The sequence below is a fragment of the Lissotriton helveticus genome, chromosome 4_1 (genome assembly GCF_964261635.1).
Source record: "Lissotriton helveticus chromosome 4_1, aLisHel1.1, whole genome shotgun sequence".
Taxonomy (NCBI): Eukaryota; Metazoa; Chordata; class Amphibia; order Caudata; family Salamandridae; genus Lissotriton; species Lissotriton helveticus.
Window position 1 is genome coordinate 1,822,035,607 of NC_136063.1, and position 18,804 is coordinate 1,822,054,410.

Sequence of the window (18,804 nt, forward strand, 5' to 3'; positions counted from 1 at the left end):
AGAGCTCTCCCAGTATGCCCGGGCGTTCCTCGAAGTTAGAGATGCCGATAGTGCCCACAAAATACCCTGGAGGAGTGAGGCTAGGGCAGTTTATACTGCCATGGGCTTGAGTCACTTGTGGGAGAATCCTACTGCTAATTCTTTCCCGCCTAGAAAGGTTTTTGGAGAGTTGTATCGGACAATGGTCTCTAGGCAAAGGTTTAGGAACTGTATAGGCCCTTCGCTCTCAAGAGACTTTATGGAGCTCAAAGAAGAAGCTGCCTATGAAGGATACTGGGATTTTATTACGCTTCCGGGAGACCGGAAACAGTACCACCACTTTAGGGTGGGAACGCTTCCTGTAAATTCCTTTGTTGCTAAATGGCATGCTAATAATAACCCAAGTTGTCCGTTCTGTCCAACACAATGGGAAAGTATAGCACATATTTTGTTTATTTGCCCAGAGTATAAGTTTCCTAGGCACACGTGGTTGAAGCCTATTTGTCTCCAGATGAGCATCACCACTGGTTCCGAGGCCCTTGGGATATTAAAAACAGATTGTTCTGAACCTGTGGCTATTGCTGTCGCCAAATTTCTACACTGGATGTGGGTTATTTGTGCGCGCAAATTAGGCCTACATTAAGATTGAGAGTTTTTAACAAAATATCAATAACTGTCATAGTTATAATCTATTCTGTGATGCTAAATGTATTTTGTTCCTGGATCCTTTTTTTAATGTTTTTAATAGCAATGTTATTATGGATGTTTTTAAAGCTAAATTATTTTGTAATTGATGGACTGACTTGGCAATAAAATCTCCTATTGTTTACATTATATTGATATGAAATAATGGAATGTTCACACCTTTTTTTAATATGTTTGTATTTTATGACATGTATGTCGAAATAAAGACTTTAAGAAGGGGTAGTAGCAGCGATATGAGAACAGGTGATCCTAATCGAGGAACTAATATTCTGCATGCTGGTTTTATCTTTTAGGAAGTCGTTTTGTACTGCCTCCAGAAAGACTTGGGAGATGTGAATCGCCGTGATAATGCTGGTTATACAGCACTTCATGAAGCATGCTCAAGAGGATGCATAGACATAATGCAAACGCTACTAGACAACGGGGCCAATGTTAATTGCAGTGCTCAAGATGGAACTAGGTAAGCCACTAGCCATGCAGAATACAATAAAAAGATGGGCATCATGAAAAAACTTGGAATATTGTTAGTCAATGAAAATTAATGCTCAGTGTAAAGGATTTGGGAATGCTAATTGATATGAGTTTTATGCCACCTCCTTTAACCGTAAGAATACTAAGGAGAATCCATACTCTATTAGGGCATTTCCCTTCAAACCATAACATTTTAAACACAGTTTTTGTGGTTTAGAGTAAAAACATCCAATTATTTATGTATTTTCAGGTAGATATAGGTTCCAGCATATCTGGAATAAACAAATAAACTGTTTCAACGCCATTTAGAAAAAAACAGTTTACGATCAGAAGTGGTCCTACTTTTAAAACGTATGTTCGTAGCATGTGTGACTGTGGATACACATTCTATGCATACTCCTACCATTTAGTGTGGAGCTACAAAATGTGCAAGTTGTTTTTCTTCACAGATGCTTTTGAATCGCAAGATGTGGTTTGACTCCTCCCTTAGTTCACAATGCACGTTGACTCCATTGTTGTTTTTCACCTTCAGATTCGGAAGTACATCAAGAGGGATTTGAGACAGTCATGTTTTTCAGGCCCACAAGGTTCAAATTTGACATTGTCAAATTGGAAGAGAAGTCTGTGCTCTGACGTCTTCACATTGCAACTCTACTGTCTCAGATGCCTTTGGAAGACCAATGACTACCGTTCAACACCCCAGGGACTGGGGACCTGCCCACACCCCTTCAGGGTTTGCAAGTTGTTCCTTGACAACCGGCACTGTAGAATGCTCCGACATGGACGCGACATCCTTGGTACTCCATGTTTCTGGAAATGTCCATCTGTCTGCACAAGAAGCTTCACACAAGGCCAGGTCAGGCACCAGCCAGCTCAACCTAGTTATATGCCACCAGAACTCCTAGAGTTTACCTACCTGAGCCTCCCTCTGCAATGTATTGCCATTCTGTGGATGGTGCGTTTGCCAACCACGTGAGCATATTACACAGCAATGTAGAAGAGGTTTGTCCATTACTGCCTATCCAGAAATCTAGACCCCCTGAAGCTTAAGGTCCAGGACATCACCTGCTTTCTTTTACATCTGCAGAAATCAGGCCTTGCCTGCATGTTTGTGTAATTAGTCCTTGCTACTGTAGCAGCTTAAATGCAAAGAATACATCCCACTTGATTATCCCTATAAACCAGGCTTCCAAGGAGGGCCTTAAAAGAGTCTTACCCCCTATAATGTCTCCTGCTCCATTTGAAACCTCAGTATCGTCCTCTCAAGGCTCATAGAGCCACCTTTCAAACATTTACACTCATGCCCTTTGCAGTTAGTTCCTTTCTTGGAAGGTGGCCTCTTAGTTCCCATACACAAGGAGATGATGTCCGGAGTGCTGAAACTTTTCAGACATTCACCCTCCAGTCACAGATCTGGGTTGAATCCATCATCTTTCTTTAGCTCACTTCGCCACCGCAGTTTGGACCCAGCTGTATGCAAATCAGTTTTGACCCTGTGCCTGATGTGAACAGTCCAGCCCGAACTGCCAAGCCAGGTCCTCCCTGGACCGGAAACGAGCATCCTGGGACCGGTTTCGGGTTAACACCTCACAAGGAGATGATGAGCAGAGTTCTGAAACTTTTCAGACACTCTCCTCAGTCACTTATTTGGGTTGAATCCATCATTGTTCTTTAGCTCACTTCACCACCCATTTACCTCGCTGCATCGCCAACTCGACGATACAGCAAGCGCAAGGTAAATAGTTCTATTTATTTATTTATTACTTTAATCCTGGCTGTTGTATGTCGGACTCCACTACCACCACACCCTGCCCCTACCCCGCCCGCCCCACCGCCCGCAGCCCTGCAGCACTCCCTCCACGAACCACCACTGCATTTGGCTCAAGCTATACTCTTTATACATTCTTGCTCATTGTGGGGAAAAATATATAGCATAGAGTCGATGCCCATGCAGCTAAGGGAAGAGTCACAGCACATCTTGTGACTTGAAAACTTCTTTGAAGAAAAACAAAACACAAACATTCAAGCCCAACACTAAATGGCTTGTGTATGGCCAGTATGTGATGCACACTACGAATAGATGCTTACAGGGTAAGTAAATTGTTCCTTTCCTATTGTGCCTCTCTCTCTACTTATTTGCTAAGAGGTTTTTTTTCTTGAGGTAGAAGTAAATGAGGTCCACAAAATACAGTAAAAAAAACAAAAAACTAAAACAAACTGATTACCACAGTCTCTCAAGATCCTATTAATCATTTGCTCTCTATGTATTGATGTGCATTCAGATTGTCTTTGGAAACCTTGCAAATGGCCCTAAACAGGAGTTATGGTTTCTTCTTCAGTGCTAGTCTCACTCCATTAAGGCAGTCTATCCAGGTGGTGCTTGTTTTTGTGTGAGGCCATCTGTGTTCATTGTAGACAGTGGGACCATATCTATACCTCCTGTCTCCCTCCCTGAAACTTTTTTTGCGGGCGGGTTGAAGGTGGCCCCTTGAGTCATTTTAATGCAGATGCAGTTCTCTTGCCACAGTTAAACCAATCCTCTCTTTATTTCCTGCTTGGAATCTGTTTTTTTTCTGGAATGCAGACATTAATCATACTGTGAGCCAGCCTTAATCATACTCAGAAAGGACAGCAGTGGTGCATGCCTGGAAATAGTGTGATGCCTCCAGTCCTCCACCCATCACCCAGTAGAGTTTGAGGAATCCCTGGAAATTCAAAAGCACATATCACCTGATTGGTTAGGCATGTCCATCAGGAGACCAGAATCACAAGGTTCCTCATCCAGTGCTTCATTTAATGTTTGTACTCTGTAGCAGAATAGTACTTATGCACCATCATGAAAGGAGAGAACACAATGGAGTCAGGAGTAGGACTGATGATCGTCACTACTCTCTCTCCACTCTTTGGACTAAGTGTGGGAAGCATGTCCTTCACACTCTGCCAAAGTCCAACTGCTGGAAGCACTTGGTTAAGACCCCTGCAATGGACTGTGCCTGCCCCTAAGTTGAGAAATTGCTCCAGCGATCTGCCCACGGATTTTACCACTAAGCCCAACAACATTTGAGTCCCGGAGAGGCTCCATTATACTCCATTGAGAAGGCCGAGCTTGCTCTGTCCACAATTAAAACTCAGCTTATGTCCTCAGGTACCATACCCTCAGCTTAAGGCTGTCTCCCGGATTACAGAATCACTGAATTCGTTTTCCTGTCCCTTTCAGTTCCGGAGAGATCCCCTGTAAATTGATGTAAAGAGTGCCTGGCTCTGGCAAGTAATCCAGATTTTCTGGTGCTCTCCTGGGTGCCCCAGCCACCTGAACAACTATACCACAAATAGTTGATTGTAAGATACACCTAGCAACTCATGTTGTATGTGAATTATTGGGAAACGAAAACTGAGAAAATCAAATCATGGAAAAGCAAGTTTAAGAAAGTAAATTTTAAGGAAATATGAAAAGAAAATCGAAAATTAAAAAGGAACATTTGAAAGGAAAGCTCATTTTAAGAAGTCCAAAATTGCATTAAACTTGGGTGGAGTTTAGGACTTCTGTGGGGCTTTTGGGTTCATGGATGGGTAATATCTAGGGTTTGAGGGGCTTTTAGGGGTAAGATATGTTAGGTGTTCAGGCATAGAAAGGAGTGGGTGCAGTGTAAGGGTGGTGAGGGGTTTTAGCGTTCATGGACGGGTAGAGTTTATGGCTGGTGAGGGTTTTTAAGGTTCAGTTATGGGTAGCGACTGGGGTGGTGAAGAGTTTTTAGGGTTCAGGATGGGATGCAGTTTAAGGTGGCGAGGGGTTTTAAGGATTCAAGGATGGCGGAGGTTAGATTTTGAAAGGGGTTTTTAGAGTTCAGGGAAGAGTAGTTTTGGGCTATGAAGAGTTCTGATGCGTCATGGGTGGGTGGTGTTTAAGGGCAGAGAGATTCTTTTAGGATTCAGGGATGGGTGGAGTTTGGGCATGCTGAGGTGCTTTAGATGTTATGGGGTGGGTGGGGCTTTTGGGGTCCAAGGAAGTTTTACAGGTTCAGGAATGGGTGGAGTTCAGGGTAGTGGATGATTTTATGGTTCAGGGATTTTTGGGGTAGAAAGCAGGGTCGGCTCCTCCGTAATGGCAGAAGTGCGTCTCCCCTCTTGTCAGAGAGAGAAAAAGTAAAATGATAATAAAATAACATCATTTTATTTTTCTGTGACTAGTTTAGGCATGTGTGTAGGGCGAGGCAGGGCCGGGAAGAGTGGTGGGCACTTAGAAGTGCGCATGTAAGTTTAGCCGTCCATCTTAGGCCAGCCAAACAGACATGCGCATTTCTCTTTCTCCAACCAAGATGTGTTGTAGAAAAGCCGCAGGCTCCCAGGGACTGTCTGAGCGGCAGACCAGGTCTCTCAATCCAAGTCTCTCAGACCAATTCTGGCTTATGAGTAACAATTATATCTTTCCAAAGGATTTAGTGAGCGCACTACCTAAGTTGAACGTAGTTGTGCGGTTGTGCCGTGCTCCAGGGTATCACTCACTGAACTGGAGTGTGGTGAGTATCAAACTAGGTGCATCCCCATACAAGTGGGGTATATCCCCCAGGCACAGGTTGTACAGTCCTTACGAAGAAGGTTTCACTGATAAATCGAAAACGTTGTGAAAAATAACTCTACATCCATATTTTTATTGGAATTGTTACATCACAATTCTATAATTTTTTATTCGAACTTCATACACATCAAATCCCAGAATGCATTGTGGTTGTTTAGTTGCTTTTAGTGATTCCAATGCATTTCGGCATGGTTGCCTTCATCTGAGGATATTTCGAGTGTGAGAAGCAAAAAACGTGTGCGTTCTCCAAAGTGTTTCAATCTCTCGTAGTTCATCCGAGTATGGGGATGCACCTAGTTTAACAATTACATCTACTCATATCATGTTAATATTTTGTGTGGGATCCCCTGCACCTCATCTAATAGTACATAACCTATTAGTTCCCCTTAGGGGCCCATTGTGGGTGGGAGGGAAAATGATCTGGTAATCCCCCCGCCAATAAGTAGCTTTGTGCAGCTGAGGTATCAAAGTGAACTATAGAGACTTCCTGTGCTCACATTGTCTTATAATTCCCGTGGCTGGTATCGCCTGCTAAAGGTACTGTCTGGATAGCTACCCTTCAGGTAATGAAGGACCTTCATAAATAAGTTGCCAAAATAAACCAGAGCTGAAAGGATTCAGAAGTTAAGGACACATGTTTTTATAACTGATTCTCCATCAAGATCCTATATTCCATTTTGTATTCTACCTCATCACCGTACCAGTTTTCTGCCTCTGTTCACTAGCTCCATCTGTTTAATGTGCATCCCATTTGGACGTTTTGCTGGGACCTTGTTAAAGGCAGAGTACAGGACATTGGAGAGATTATAACTGCCATTGTTTATCCATTTATTAATTGTGTGTAATTTTGCAGGCCAATTCATGATGCTGCAGTCAATGATAGCTTGGAGGCAGTCTGGCTTCTTTTGTCTTATGGTGCGGATCCAACGTTGGCCACATACTCTGGACAAACAGCAATGAAACTAGCAAGCAGTGATGCTATGAAACAGTATCTAACTGGTAATACTAATTGCGATATTTACTTGTACACTCATTTCGATGTCTTGTTTAGGAGTTTTTGTCATTCTGAATTCCTAATTCCACCCTTTACCTTGTTCATCTCGTGCTCATGATTCTCCACTGTCATTGTTTTCAGATTACCTCCTTGATCTTAGAGGCCGTTCTGATGGCGATCCACACATTTTCTGGGACTTTTATAGCAGCTCTGTTTTGGGTGAGTTATTTGGGATTCGTTCTACTGTTTTCCATTTTGATCTGTTTTATAGAACTCCTCCTCTAATTTGAAGCACACTCATGTTCTTGCAAGAATAATACTGCTTTTAAAGGAGGGATTAAATGGCTTTTTAATACTGAAAGGAAATGTGAGTACAACTGCTTTCTAGTGCCCCAAATGCAGTTTTTTAACTATGCATCTCCAACCACTTTGTGTTTACAATAAAACCTTTCTCAAAGTAGTTAAATTGAGATATCATCAGCTGGTGCAGCTAATACGGGAGCATGTACACACACTAATTCATCCTTCCCTTCAGCTAGTACTCCATTGATAGTCTGTTTTTTTCAGCAATCGGTGGAGACAGTAACCTGTCTATCATGTGCTTTCTGATCCTCTAATGCTCTCTGGGGCCTGCACAGCAATTTCTTTGTGTTTTTTCCAGTTGATCTCTCAACTCCATCTCCTGTAGCTCTTCTAGTCTATTGCAATATTCTAACTTTAATCCATGTGCAGTGCACCATGAGTTTGCAACACCTTCCCCAGGAAAGTGTATGCATGTTGTATCTGGTGTACAATGATTCGTTGAATATTTGTGGTCTACAAAGTTAAGAAGACCCATATATTGTGCATACAAAGGAAAGAAGTCCTCATACCACATGACATTTTTAGATTTCTTTAAGCAGAGCTGTCTATGCAAATATGGGGCCACTGAAACCTGCTGCAGTCCTATACTCTTAATGAGTAAGTAGGGCAGCCTATTTAATGGCTCACATCCTGCATTAAGGTCACCGTCCCTGGCTAAATTCAGCACACTCGGGTAGATCTAGGAGGGTAAAAGAAATTTGTTGCACCCTCATTTTTCACCCAGGACCTGTCAGCCAGTGTTCACTTGAGGTATTTTGGGGCCACCAGTAAGTCGTATTTTGGGGGGTCTCTGTAGGGAAATAATTAGAATTTTACTACCCATTTCCCGATAATTCATACCATCCATAATGCCAAACAATACTAAAGTATGTCACAACTTAATAGGGTCACACAACAGTTACAATAGGTCTTTCCCATGAACACAAAAATCCTTAATGTGACACTGAAACTTAGTCAGGGGTAGAAGTAGGCAAAGGGGGAGAGCGGTTTAGAGAGAGATAAATAGAATAGGCTGAGATCAGATAGAGAGAACGTTACTTTTACCGCTGGGCCCCTTGGAAGGAAGAGGTTTCTGCAATTGACCACTTTGCTCATGCTTTAAAACGTCTCTGCTGTCAGCTTATTCTGGACTGGTTTGATTATCAAGGCCCACTGAGAAGGCTTCTACTGACCTGTTGCTTGCAACCTTCTATGGCCATATTTTCTTTGGCTCTGGAGGCATTATCTCCCCTTCATGCAGAGTCCAACACCTGTCTGGCTGTGTCCATCCCAGAACCCCACTTCAATGTGGTGCCAACCGTGCCTCCCTCTCCCTTTTGGGTACTGCGAGAACAGTATTTGGCATCGATAAGTTACTCCCGCCTTCTTTTTAGGAGGTTTCTGGCGAAAATCTTTCATGGTTAGTCTCTGTGATTTTAGCATCTAGTCGACTGAAGGTGTGTCATAATTTGTAGTTGGTTACCCATTAGTGTGTTATTCTTCTTGCCAGTGGTCCAGCCAAAGGATGCACAGCCCACAAAGTCTGCAGTTAGATTCACTGTTGGTGGCAGTTCATTGGTTTGCATGGAGCTGTTTTTAAGCAAAAAACTGACAATATCCTCACCTCAACCATCACCTTTGAAATATTTTGCTGGCACATTTAACTGCAGTGGATACGTTTAACTCTGTACAACACTTACGTTTAAGGACTACCTGTCAAAAAAAAACTAGAGTGAAATGGTGTGGCGTGATTTGGACATGTGATGTATACGGAGATCTGATGCAGTACCTCATTATAGCTTTTCCAGGTTCCCTGTTCTTGATCCAAGAGTCAGCAGAGAGTAGTTTTACACTGATCTATTTTCCGGGCTGCGGAGGACCAACACTAGGCCTGACAGGTTGAGACCTGCATGGAGAGCAACATAAGGAAGGGAGCACCAGGAACCTGCAAACTCACAGTTGGAGGCATAATCCGTGTACAATATTTCAATCTGCTACATGAGAACTTGAAAATGTTATACCAAGAGTGTGCTTGTTGGTGAGCTTGTGTGCTCCTCTTGCTACCCAGTTTTGAGAGAGTAGGTTCACCTATTCCAGAGCCCAAAGTTAACTCAGTAACTGGTCAGCCTGCATCCCGAATAGTTTGAAACATCATCCAACGATGTACAGTTCCCGAGATAGCTATTATTAAATGTGCAGTGGCATGTTAATCCTGAACTACTCTTCATTGTCCTGGTCGGCGCAATTTAGTCGACTTTGTGCCATTCCACCTGAACATTTTAACCAGAGACAGCAGTTCACAAGATACTAGTCCCAATAGTTGTATTATTCCTTGATGCCATACACAAGATTGCAGTTTGTACAGTGGTACTTGTTAGCATGAGGTACACCGGCTGTAGAGGTTGTTATTCTACCAGCCCTTCAAAATGTGTCCAGGCATATTGGACACCTCAGAAAGTGCATAGTTACAATCCTAATCATAGAAATTTGACTTTGACCAGGAATTGAAACAAGGTTAAAAACTTAGATCAATGTGATGCACATTTTGGTGAAACATTAACAATGAAGCTGACCCTCATAAGATTTTATAGTTTTGCAAAGGACATCTTTTAGTCTAGGAACATTGCAACCAAGTGGTGGGTCTCCTTTTCAAAGCAATGGACAGTGCTCTGGTCAATATAGACAGCCACACAGTGACATGTATTCAAGTCAGAGTTAAAAGAAGCATGGAAAAGCGCAATACCCCCTCAATTAAAGGACTGCCTATAACACCACATTTGCCCCGCAGTACAGTAATGCATTCAACAACAGTACATCACAGAGAGGAGTGCTGCATATAGCAGCCCCCTCTACTGTAGCCAAGTTATTAGGACATCTGAATTGAATTGTGGACATTAGGCAAATTAAGAAGGTGCTACCTCACTTTAAGGGCTGGGTATATTTACTTTTTTATAAGGGGAAATATCTTTAAAAGCAACCCATGATCCAGAATCACAAACATTTGTGGATCCTACCTTCTAGAGATGTACTGCTTTGGGACTTGCTCATAAGTAGTAGATTCTGTAGGAATATGGATTCATCAGAAGAAATAGTTACTTATATTCAGTAATACTGTCTGTAGCATGTATTGCTGTTGTTGCACATGCTAGGCATACTCCTTGCCATGTAGTGTTGGACTCCGATATTTGCAACTTGTTTTTTTTCTAAGGATTCTTTCGAGTCACAAGGTATAGCGACTCTTTACTTAGTTGGCAATGCTCATGGATATCGGCACCATTGATAGATTATTTTCCCCACCATTTGTTTGACATGTTTCGAAGCAGCTCAGATACTTTCAACTGTCTCCCTCAAGGCACTTTGGAGACCGTCACTGGAGCTCCTTCCCTTTCAGACGACTCTGAAAAATAGTGGCGTAGAGGGTGATTGAACGTACGTCCTTGAGAAAGTGCCATCAGTGCCAAGCAAAATACCCTTGAGCCGACCCTCATAGGGTTTGTAATCTGTCTCTCCCCAAAGCACGACAACAGTCAGTGCACCAGCCTCACTTTGAGGTGCAAAAATACATTTTAGGAACACAGAGACAGGTGCTGGCCCCCACTCAAGATGTAGTGATCCTTCAAGAAGACGCTAGAAATCTTCGGCAAAGCTGACCTACTCGGTGCAGAAGAAGAGAACGCAGGTTCCCCAAGTGTCCCGGCCCACCAGGTCTGCGGTTATCGGCTCCAACCACTTCGAGCCTGAACAGGTGGAGGAAGTGGAAGAGTACAGAAGCACTTTGTCCACTTCCCTCAGCACCAGCTGCCGCCTGAAGGGCATTGCATTGATCCTGTAGCATCTGTTCTGGATTGGATCCAAGGTTCTGGGATAATTGAGCTGTTTTGCGCCTCTTCCTCCTCCTACGTCTACCGGGTACCGGGTAGGCCTCCAGTGTTCATGTTGTTTACTCCCACCGTCAAAGAGGTGCCCCCTGAGAAAACTTGTGTGTTCAGCCAGTCCCCTGCTGCCTCCGGGGTATCGAAGAAGTAAGTTGTGCCACTTGCCATCACCCGTAAACGGGCTGGAAGCAACAGGGAATATTTACGGTCCTGCTGCCGGAGTCGCCCCTTCATTGCCATGTAGGTATATTGCCGTCTCTGTACCAGTATCGTGCAGTCGGGTAAGAACATAATTATGTGATTGCCCACTTGTATTTCCTGCAATATCCTAGTTTCCTGGAGCAATTCTTAAAGCCAAGATTCAGTGTGGGTTACCGCATCCCTACCTTCCCGCAGGCCCACTAAACGTACATTATTGCTCCTCAATCTCCCTTAGGGATCTTCAGCTCTGTTTTCCAGGAACCACACCCGGGCCGTGAGGTCTTTAATGTGTTTCTCCGTTGCTGTCATCTGTGGAGAGATCTCCGCCATGGTGGCTTCCGTTGCGGACGTTCTGTCTGTTAGAGCGAGGTGGTCCGCATGTAGGAGATTCAAGTCAATGGCCACCTTGTCTATTTTGCTTTCAAGAAAAGTACAGGTCTGGTCCATAGTTTCACCCAATTTCTTCACCGCTGCCAACACAGCATCCAATCTACTGGACATCGGGTGACGCTATCGGACTGGGCGCGGGTCAGGGGCGGCAGGGTCAGCAGACCTCCAGTGTCAGTCCACGGTCTGCCCCTGCTTGACATAGAGCAGAGTCGGAATGTGTAGCAGCAACCACCCCAACACGGTGGTCTAAAGTGAGCAAGACAAGACTGTTGCCCAATTCCTTCAGGCCAGCAAGCGTTGCATTACAATATATTTCGAGGTGTGAAGCCACGTCTCTGGTGCGCCATCCGCTGGGTCCAGGATCCCAGGCCTACGCAGCCTCCCAGCTCCAATCGCAGCAGGGGTCTTCGCAAAGCATGTATCCCGCCCAGGAGCACCAGGGTGTCATCCGCTAAGCACAGGTTTTGGGGTCCGGATATGCTTTGAATATCACCGCCGGGTTCCAGGTTATAGATCCGCCATTTTGGGCCCTGTGCGCACTTTAATTTCTTGGGCGAGTTCCTAGCTGAACGCCAGCCGTTGAGTCTCATCCGGCACAACTCCACTGTTATCGAGAACTCGCCTGGTCCCTATGCGCCTCCGGCGTTGTCCCCCGTGTGTTTCTGGGTGCGTTTCGAATATCACCGCCGGGCTCCGGGTTACATGTCCACCATTTTGGGCCCTGTGTGCACTTAAATGTCTTGCATGATTCCCTCAGCTGGACGTCGGTCGCTGTGCCGGTAATTCTGTTGAGGCACCGGTTGGTCTCAGTCAGTGGCCAGCGGGAGTCCAGCGCAGCAGCGCACTACTCATCGCTGCGCACTGCGGTCCACTGAGTGAGCCGCATCCCCGGCCTTGCGTGGAGACTACTACTGGGCCCCTTCTGCTCCGCTCGGTGTCTCCTCCACTGTCTGGCCCCGAATGCAGGCCCCGGTGTCTGCGGCAGCTCCAAGTTTCACAGTGTGCCGCAGGTTGGACCAGGGCCCGGTGGAGTAGGTCACTGGCACTAAAAACCCACTGTGATGGATGTTTGTAGCGGGGAAAGGGGAGTCAGCAACGGAGCACTAACAAAGCATGTCTGACTTCATTGCCTGCGTAGCCACGCCCCCATCTAAGGCACATCTAATGGCGGTGTTTGAGATGAGCTTGCCCTCTGAGACCCGCTCATGCCATTTCTTACAGTGCTGCTCTGGGAGATATTGGAAGAGCTCCTGCCGTTTCTTACAGTGTTGCTCTGGGAGATGTTGGAAGAGCTCCTTCATCTCATCCCAGTAGGCCCGGCCGTACCTGGAAAGCAAACCAATAGAGTTGGTGACGCGCCAAAGATTGGCAGACTGCACTTCAACTCACTTGCAAGCCACGTCTATGCATTTGCTTTCTTTGTCTGGAGTAGGGGCCTCGCTAGTGTCTTGTGCGTTCGCTGGTTTGCGGGCAGTATGCACCACCAGGAAATCTGGAAGGAGTTGGCCCTTAACATAGATGGGATCTGAAGGGGTAGTCTTGTACTTTTTATCGAATCAGGGAGTGATAAGATGAGCCTTAACCAGCTTTTTGAAAATATCAGGAGCAGGTTTGAGCATCCCTTTCAACATGAACAGATACTGCATGGAACATTGTGCGGAGGAAAGAGTTTTGAAGAGGAAATCCTCATCGACATGCTCTGTGTGCACTTCCAGTCTATTATATGCTGTACTCCTACCTAAGACCTCATGGTAGGAGGTTGTGTCGCTGGAAAGGGCAGGCAGGGTAAAGGTCAGGATCTGTGTCCCCTGGTGAATAAAAGTCCCATGGGTCTCCTTGTGGGGTCATGTTGTATGATTATCCCCCTGCTCACCTAGTTCAGAAAGTGGTGACCTCTGTGGTGTATATGAGAGTGGGTCAGGCAGAGAAGCAGGTGGGGATGGTGATTCTAGAGGTCTGGGTGGTGTAGTGGAGGCAAAAGGCAGTGGAGGCTCAGGAATAGGACGGGTGACCTTGTTATGCTTCTTCTGTTGCATCGGTGGTGGAAGCGCCTGGGCTTCCTCGAACCTGAACTGTCTTTTTGAAGGTCTGGTGCTTGACATCAGAGGCTGTGTGAGAATTTGATCCATATGGGAATGAATGACAATTTACCTTTAGCGAGTGTCAAGTTCATCCTGCAGTTTCAGGAGGACTGGTTTGATGGACCCGATAGCAGATATTCCCGTAGGCACCTAATGCTTCTGCACTGATTTGGGTTTTGACACCAACAGTTTCAGATCTGAAAATTGGATCGGCGCCAAGTAGGTTGGCTTCAGGATTTTCTTTGGCCCGAGCTAAAGCTGGGCATAGGATTCGAAGAAGACGGTTGGTACCGACCATGGCCTAAAGGCAGTGGCGGCCAAGAAGCCTGTCTTTGTGGGTCCAGAGCAGCTGGCTGTCGGGAGGTCTTCGATATCGAGGTCGGAGTCAGAATTCTTGTCAGGCAAGAAAGCCTCCTGGTTGGCGGGCGACAGCTTTGGATGATGATGTCCCCTCTTGAGGTCCTGGTTGCTGAAAAGGGCTAGGGTATTTCATGGTTATCCTGCACTACCAGCTAGTCATGGGAGGGTGATTTTAACCGCATAGAGGATGTGACACAAGATAGATCCCACCCTCCTTTTCCCACTTCCATGATTCGTAAAACAGCTTCGGCCTTCCACAGAAAGTCTATGATTACTGGGCTAACCTCCATAAAGATTATGATGGATGGGACAAAGCTGGGAGACTGCTGGTGTGAATAGTCAAGCAAGACAAGATTATCTCTCCAATGTTTAACGTACACTATGACAACGGAGTCCTGGTATATAAACAGACGGACATTAGTGAGATGTTCAGGGAGAATTATGAAAATTATTTTCCATGCAGATATGATGGGTGCTTCTGAGGCACTAGACAGAACAGCAGACTCTTCGGATTAAGAGTAAACTGGAGTTAAGCCAGCATCTTCCCTGTTTATGCCCCAGTGGTGGAGGCTGAACCAGTTGAGCTGGGGCATGATCTCATATGGGAGCCAACCACGATTAAGTACATGGGGGTACGTATCTGTAGGACGCAATATGATACGCGGCTCCTCCCATGGAACCGGCCTGGTTCCATTGCCATGAGGCCCTGATTTATGCTTCTTCTTTGGGGACGAAGAGTCTTCACGATAATGTACCCATTGTATTGAAGACAAACTCCGCTTGCGCGAACCCCCCCCCTTGTCATTGACATAATGTTGTTTTCATTTACTGTTTGGACGACTGCATGTTGCACTTTCGCCCTCTTGGTATTATTAGTTTTATTTTGTAGTAGTTTTGCCATCCGTGGTGCTCTGGTTTGATGCACACAGAATATTAGGTGTATAGCCGTCCAACAGCAGCTCCCACCTCAGACAACCATCATGCTGCTTAATACAGCCATTAGGCCTCCCATAAGTTACACGCTCATTCTTGATTTGATATCATGGCACCTGTTAAAATATACACATGGAATGTGAGAGGCATTCACAGCCCATCCTGCATATAGTTCATTTACTCGTATTTCAAACGGCACCACATACAAATTGCTTTTCTTTAAGAGACACACTTGCAATGGTCTGAGGTGAAACAACCGCAGAGAAGATGGAGATGACAGTTACATGCCATAGGTTACTCAGCATGCACTAGGGGAGCTTCAATTTGGGTTAGACCAGGCACCCCATTTCGCATAGAGGACACACTCATTGAAATAGAAGGGCATTATATTATCGTGTGGGGAAGATTAGATGGCCAACCCGTAGTCATTGCATCCGTATATACACCTAACATCGATCAGGCTGCATTTTTAGAGGCCCTGTCGAGCAAACTGGCTACCTTGGAAGGGATCCCAATGATTGAGGGATTACAATAGCTTTCTGGACATTTCCTTGGAACTTTCTGTTCGAGGCATATGGGCTGCAGATGGTACATTTATGAATAGATCGCCATCTGGTGTTGGGCTCGGATGATTGCACTTGTTTTTCTTCTGGAGAAGTCTTTGTCGTCATCGATGACTCCTCCTCTAGGTGCTAGTGCGCATGGGCATCGGCTCCATCCTTAGATTGTTTTTTTCCGCCATCGGGTTCGGATGAGGATCGAAGCGCTCCGGATCGACTTTGATAAATAATGTGATATTCGGCGCGTAACCATTTCAAATTGGACGGTATTGTTATCGAACGCGACTACACTTCCATCTCGACGCGTTTCGAAGAACGAAGACTACGGGAAGACCAGCTCGACGTAGTCCAGCCCGGAGTCCATGGAAAGGACTCCATTCAAAAAATGTCCAGCGTGTGGTGCTAAGTTCCCACACAAGGACCTACACGAGGTGTGCAACCTCTGCTTGTCCCCTGAACACGAATCCAGGGACTGTGAGGCCTGTGCAGCATTTTCCTCAAAATCGACGATTAGAAACCGTCGAGCCCGAAGACACGAGGTATCGAGAATGCAGTCACAAGCAATCCCGGAGCTGTTCGAGGACCAGCACCCAGAAGAGGAGGAAGAAGAGGCCGACGAGGCGGGGTCTGAAGTGGACGAGTCCGACGTCGAGGAAATCGACATCCAACAAACCGTGAGTGACGACGTCCCTTTACCAAAGAACAGACCCCGCACGGTGTCGACCCCGCCCTCGAGCCCGGTCAGACAACCAAAAAAAGTTTCCGACGCCCCGCCTTTGGGCCCGGCAACGAAACCGAAACTGAAACACTCGGTCTCCCATCATGGTGATTCCGATAAACGACCCACCCCGACATCTACACCGAAGCTCCATATCAAGGAAAGCTCAAAGTCGAAACAGTCCATGTCGACACAGAAACACGCTTCGACGTCGAAAACAACATCGACACCGAAGACGCCCTCGACACCGAAGACATCGGATCCGAATAAAATCTCGGTGCCGAAAATACAAATGGACAGTCAGAAGAAAAAACACCTTTCGGACCCGAAAACTCCGGTACCGACACAGGAATATAAAACCGATCCTAAACAAAAGACTCTGTTTATTGATCCACAAACTGGCAAGGTAGTCACAGAACTACCCAAAAAGAGGAAAAATGAACAATCGGACGACAAAACTCCTCCGAAGAAGAGAACAATGGGGACAAATACAACTCCTCCCCCTTCCCCACATCCTAGAGACACACCCTCTTCTCCTATTCCTCACAATAGGCCAGCTATTCCTCCCACACGACCATCTACACCTACAACAGATGTAGAAAGTGACACAGGGGAGGGAGAGCATCCTGGGGATGATGAAGACACAATCCCAGAGGACGCAGACCCACGATAACGACCATGAATTGTATCCGTCAAAACCTTCACCTCCTGATGATAATACTGGGTTTGCACAACTCATTGATAGAGCAGCAAAATACCACAAGGTAGAACTACATGCAGAACCTCAAATAGAGGATTTCCTATTAGAAACACTACCGGCTGCACAAAAAACATCAGGAACACTACCAATGCTTAAGGGCCTTCTCAATCACACATCAGAGATATTCAAAGACCCAGTGAGGGCTAGGGTACTGAACCCAAGAATTGATAAGAAATATAGGGCAGCTCCAAAAGACCCAATATTCATCAAGGGACAAATTCCTCTAGACTCACTAGTGGTCACAAACGCTCGTAAGAGAGCAAACTCTTTATCTACAGGAGAAGCTCCACCTCCTGACAAAGAGTCTAAGCTAATAGATGCTTCTGGCAAGAGAGTTGCATCTCAAGCGGCAAACAGCTGGCACATAGCTAATACACAGGCACTACTTGCAAGGTATGACAGAGCGCATTATGATGAGTTAGAGAAACTCATCACACATCTCCCTAAAGAACATCAAAAGAGGGCAGATCAACTCATACAGGAAGGGAAGTTAATAACTAACACTTCAATCAAGTGCGCCCTAGACGCGGCAGACACTGCAGCAAGATCCATAAACACAAGCATCATGTTAAGGAGACATGCATGGCTCAGGGTTTCAGGGTTCAAACAAGAGTTGCAAACTTCATTACTGAACCAACCTTTTGATGAGAAAACACTTTTCGGCACAGGGACAGATGAGGCCTTAGAAAAGATGAAAAAGGATACGGAAACGGCTAAATCAATGGGAGCATTGCAACAGCCGACCCAAAGAGGTTCCTTTCGTAGGTCCGCCTATAGAGGAGGACCCAAATATACAGGTACAAGCCAGCAACAAACCTCTTTTACACCGACATCACCCAGAGGTAATTCTAGAGGTAGTTACATAGGTAACGACAGCAAGGGTAGAGGACGCGGAAACAACAACAACCGCAACTCTCCAACCCCAAAGCAGTGACTTCATACAGCTCCCCCCAGACCATATAACACCGGTCGGGGGACGCCTATCACAGTTCCTACCTGTCTGGGAAAACATCACATCAGACAGGTGGGTGAGACAAATTATCCAACATGGTTATTGCCTGGAACTCACATCTATACTTCCTAATTCCAAAAAAGGATGGGTCTCTAAGGCCAATACTAGACCTAAGACCTCTCAACGCATACATAAATTCGGAAAATTTCCACATGGTCACGCTCCAACAAGTACTTCCTTTACTGAAGAAAGGGGACTTTCTTTCTACACTGGATCTAAAAGACGCTTACTTTCATATCCCGATTCACAAAGCCCACAGGAAATATCTAAGGTTTGTGGTAGAAGGACAACATTATCAGTTCAAAGTCCTTCCGTTTGGTGTCACGACGGCGCCAAGGGTGTTCACAAAATGCCTAGCGGTGGTTGCAGCCCACCTAAGAAGACAACAAATACATGTCTTCCCATACTTGGACGACTGGCTAATAAAGGCCAAGTCACAAAAATAATGTCTTCAGAACACACAGAAGACAATTCACATGCTGCACCGACTAGGGTTCACTGTGAACTACACAAAGTCACACCTGCAACCAAGCAAGGTTCAACAATATTTAGGGGCTACTATAGACACAGAAAAAGCCAAAGTATACCCCAATCCAGTCAGGATCCAGACAATGCTTACAATCATTCAAAAATTTCAGCCACAACACTCATTAACAGCAAGAGTGTTCATGCAGCTATTAGGGATGATGTCATCCTGCATACTGCTAATACCATGATATGCCAAACTACAAATGCGTCCGCTACAAGAATGTTTAGCGACACAGTGGAATCAGGCTCAAGGACAGATTACAGATCTGGTGTTGGTAGACGACCGCACACACCGCTCTCTGAAGTGGTGGAACACAAC

General features: G+C 45.5%; 1 protein-coding gene across 4 annotated transcripts in view; it reads left to right on the forward strand.

Annotated features, from left to right (window-relative positions):
* Nucleotides 1–18,804, forward strand: part of BCORL1 (BCL6 corepressor like 1) — a 916,214-nt gene that overhangs the window by 838,204 nt on the left and 59,206 nt on the right. For all 4 annotated transcript variants that reach the window (XM_078688449.1, XM_078688448.1, XM_078688450.1 and 1 more), the window contains 3 exons: nt 978–1,144; nt 6,585–6,730; nt 6,867–6,944. In XM_078688449.1, coding sequence (XP_078544575.1) covers nt 978–1,144; nt 6,585–6,730; nt 6,867–6,944 — 391 coding nt within the window. The remainder of the gene's footprint in view (nt 1–977; nt 1,145–6,584; nt 6,731–6,866; nt 6,945–18,804) is intronic.